This window comes from Otolemur garnettii, unplaced genomic scaffold (assembly GCF_000181295.1).
Source record: "Otolemur garnettii isolate 467f Iridium unplaced genomic scaffold, OtoGar3 scaffold00230, whole genome shotgun sequence".
NCBI lineage: Eukaryota > Metazoa > Chordata > Mammalia > Primates > Galagidae > Otolemur > Otolemur garnettii.
Genome location: NW_003852625.1, coordinates 1,917,888 through 1,920,643, shown reverse-complemented (window position 1 = coordinate 1,920,643; position 2,756 = coordinate 1,917,888). Strand labels below are relative to the sequence as shown.

At 37.1% G+C, this 2,756-nt stretch overlaps 1 protein-coding gene across 1 annotated transcript in view; it reads right to left on the bottom strand.

Annotated features, from left to right (window-relative positions):
* Positions 1–558: 558 nt before the first annotated feature.
* Positions 559–2,756, bottom strand: part of PLS3 (plastin 3) — a 109,281-nt gene continuing 107,083 nt past the window's right edge. Inside the window, exon 17 of the mRNA XM_023508204.1 lies at positions 559–1,764. Coding sequence (XP_023363972.1) covers positions 1,632–1,764 — 133 coding nt within the window. The 3' untranslated portion in view covers positions 559–1,631. The remainder of the gene's footprint in view (positions 1,765–2,756) is intronic.

Sequence of the window (2,756 nt, the reverse complement as noted above, 5' to 3'; positions counted from 1 at the left end):
TCACACAAAGGCTTGAAAGGGTACCATGAACCACTGGTTGTCAAGGAGGGAGGATTTTGCTACCAAGGAGACATCTGGCCCTGTCTGGAGACATTTTTGGTTGAGACAACTGGGGGGGGGTGTGCTATTGACATCTAGCAGGTAGAGGTTATTAATATGGCTAAATCTCCCACGATATACAGGACAATCCCTCCATGTGCCATCTCCAAGGAAGAATTAATACCCATCCCAAAATGTCCACAGTGATGAGGTTGAAAAAATCTGCCATTCATCATTTCACTTCCCAGGCTGTTCAGATCCCCATTGTTTTGGGCTCTGTATAAAGATGGAGGGAGATAAAAAAAGGGGGGGGGCGGGAAGAACTAGATAAAGAAATTTTGGTAAATTGGAGAAAACTGTATTATTTCATGTATATTGCCCTTACTTACCTTGGATCTCCATTTCAGCTCCCAAAACTCAAATTTAATAAACACCATTCTACAGAATGCACCAGAAAAAGGAAAAACGCCTGACAAACAATGGTATACTTTCTAAGGGACAGAAACATGAAGAGACTAATTATTATGTAAATGCTTTTATTTGAACTACTACATTGCTATCAGATTACATCACTTTTTCAGAGTTAGAGTAACATGATCTTGAAAACTATAGCAAACAGCTTGACAAAGCAGGAGTACATTAAGTCCTACATGTATATTTTATTTTTAGTGATGACATCTTTTCTTAGGTGTGAAATTAAAAAATACATCATACACTTAGCATACTTGGCCTACCGAATCCTGTCAAAGTTCTGAGCACACTCTCTCCTCAGGTGTCCTATTCCGCAGCATTTTAAATTTAAAGAGAGAGTATGATGATACAGGTCTTAAAACAAATAAGCATGTATTCAACCAAGTGATTGAAGACAAAATATTTCAAATGTTTGCAGCTTGGGCGTGAGAAGGAAGATGTGAATTTAAGGTACATTTTTTCCTCTACCTACAATGTATGTTTTTCACTTACTTGAAGACCCCTTAAAAAAAGTAGCAAAATCAGCAGTCTTATTTGATGTAATCAAAATATTCTTAAATGTACAAAAAAGGATCATGTAGAAAGAATACTGTAAAAAGATACTGATCTTAAGAATAAAAGAATAAGAAAAGCTTCTATTACATTCTGCACAGCCAGTTACTTCGGCAAATTTTCAGTACTACAAAGATAAGCAAAGGATACTCATATCCAAATACCCTCTGACCACAGTTCTCAAATAAGAACTAACATATTGGATGGAAAGCAAAATTACTGTCTAATAATATTCATATCCAGTCATCTAAGCAAGACCCAAGAGAGGGACATTCTAAGAGAAAAAAAGAGACAGTGAGAACATACAGCAACAGGAAAGAGTAAAACAGTTTGGCTATGAGCACACTTCAGGTGTGCCTGGCAAATCCAAGTTTGACTATGGGAAAGAGGAGTTGTTTTTATTATAACTCTTTCCCCTGAGGGCTCTCATGATGAGCTAGTCTTATTAATCAAAAACTAAATTTCTTTAATGACCAAGAGTTCCTTAAGCCATGAGCACTTCACCTGGAAATAGCTGACATGGGAATCATCCCCCTGGAAGTAAGGTGGTTTTATTCAGATTGGTTATTTTACACTCTTTTCATTCCCCTGCCCATCAAACATGCAAACACAGTCATAACCATCTTGGGCTTTACTTCCACAAGGTCTTCGGGAAGAGCATACACTCTGGCTCCAATTCTTCTAGCCATTGACACTGCGTACCTATTATTTGAGGAGACAAAAATTAAGATGAAATTCTCGATTAAGGACACTGCTGTATAAGGCATCTATTTCCTCTTAAATAATCATTTGGCTGGGATGTAAAAATTCCCTACTGAAAGTTCAAATCAGAACGATTTCACTTGTTGTTTCGTTCGATTTTTTGAGTTTGCTTTGGCTTTTAAGGTTTACTTTTAAGTTAGAGCATGTTTTAGAAGTCTGCTATTTGGGATTGATAATGTTTATTCATTCCTTTTCTCCGATGTGGAATGAGAATTAAGCTTGAAGCACTGACTATATGAAAATGAAATCATATATACACACACACATATACATATACATATAAATTGTCAAGGCTGCCTGTGCCATCGATGTTGATATTGTTACACATATAGTAAGTTAAAACACTCTCATGTGCTGTCAGAGATATGTGGTGGAAAGTTATGCCAGATGCAGTGAATATATCTAAATATTTAAGGGAGGGAGTCTACATTTTACGTGAACAGAGTGGCTGGACCAAAGACCGGAAAGGGTAGGCAAAGGAAGGGACAAAAGCCCTGAAATGTCCAGCTAGGGTAACTTGCACAAACACCTCAACTAATCCATAAAATGTTTCTAGGTCTATTTTAACAGGAATCTAAAGGTGATTAAATCATCGAGTTTCTGGAAAAAGAGTTTCAACAGTTCTTTATATATTACAGGTATTAAATCTTTATCATAATTGCTATAAATATTTTTCAAGGAAGAAAAGAACTCATGTATTCTTTTCAATCCTATAAAGCACTGCCGTGGGTGGATTTTCAGGGGTATACTAGTGAAGTTTTCATGGGTCACCCATGAATCCAGGTGACAGACAGTCTAGGCCTTTGGTGAAGAAGTGAAGAGACAAATATAAAATACATTCTAAATAAGCTTTATGCTCAACAACAAAAAAAATAAGGCTCGGTGCCTATGGCTCAAGCGGTTAAGGCGCCAGCCACATACACCTGAGCTGG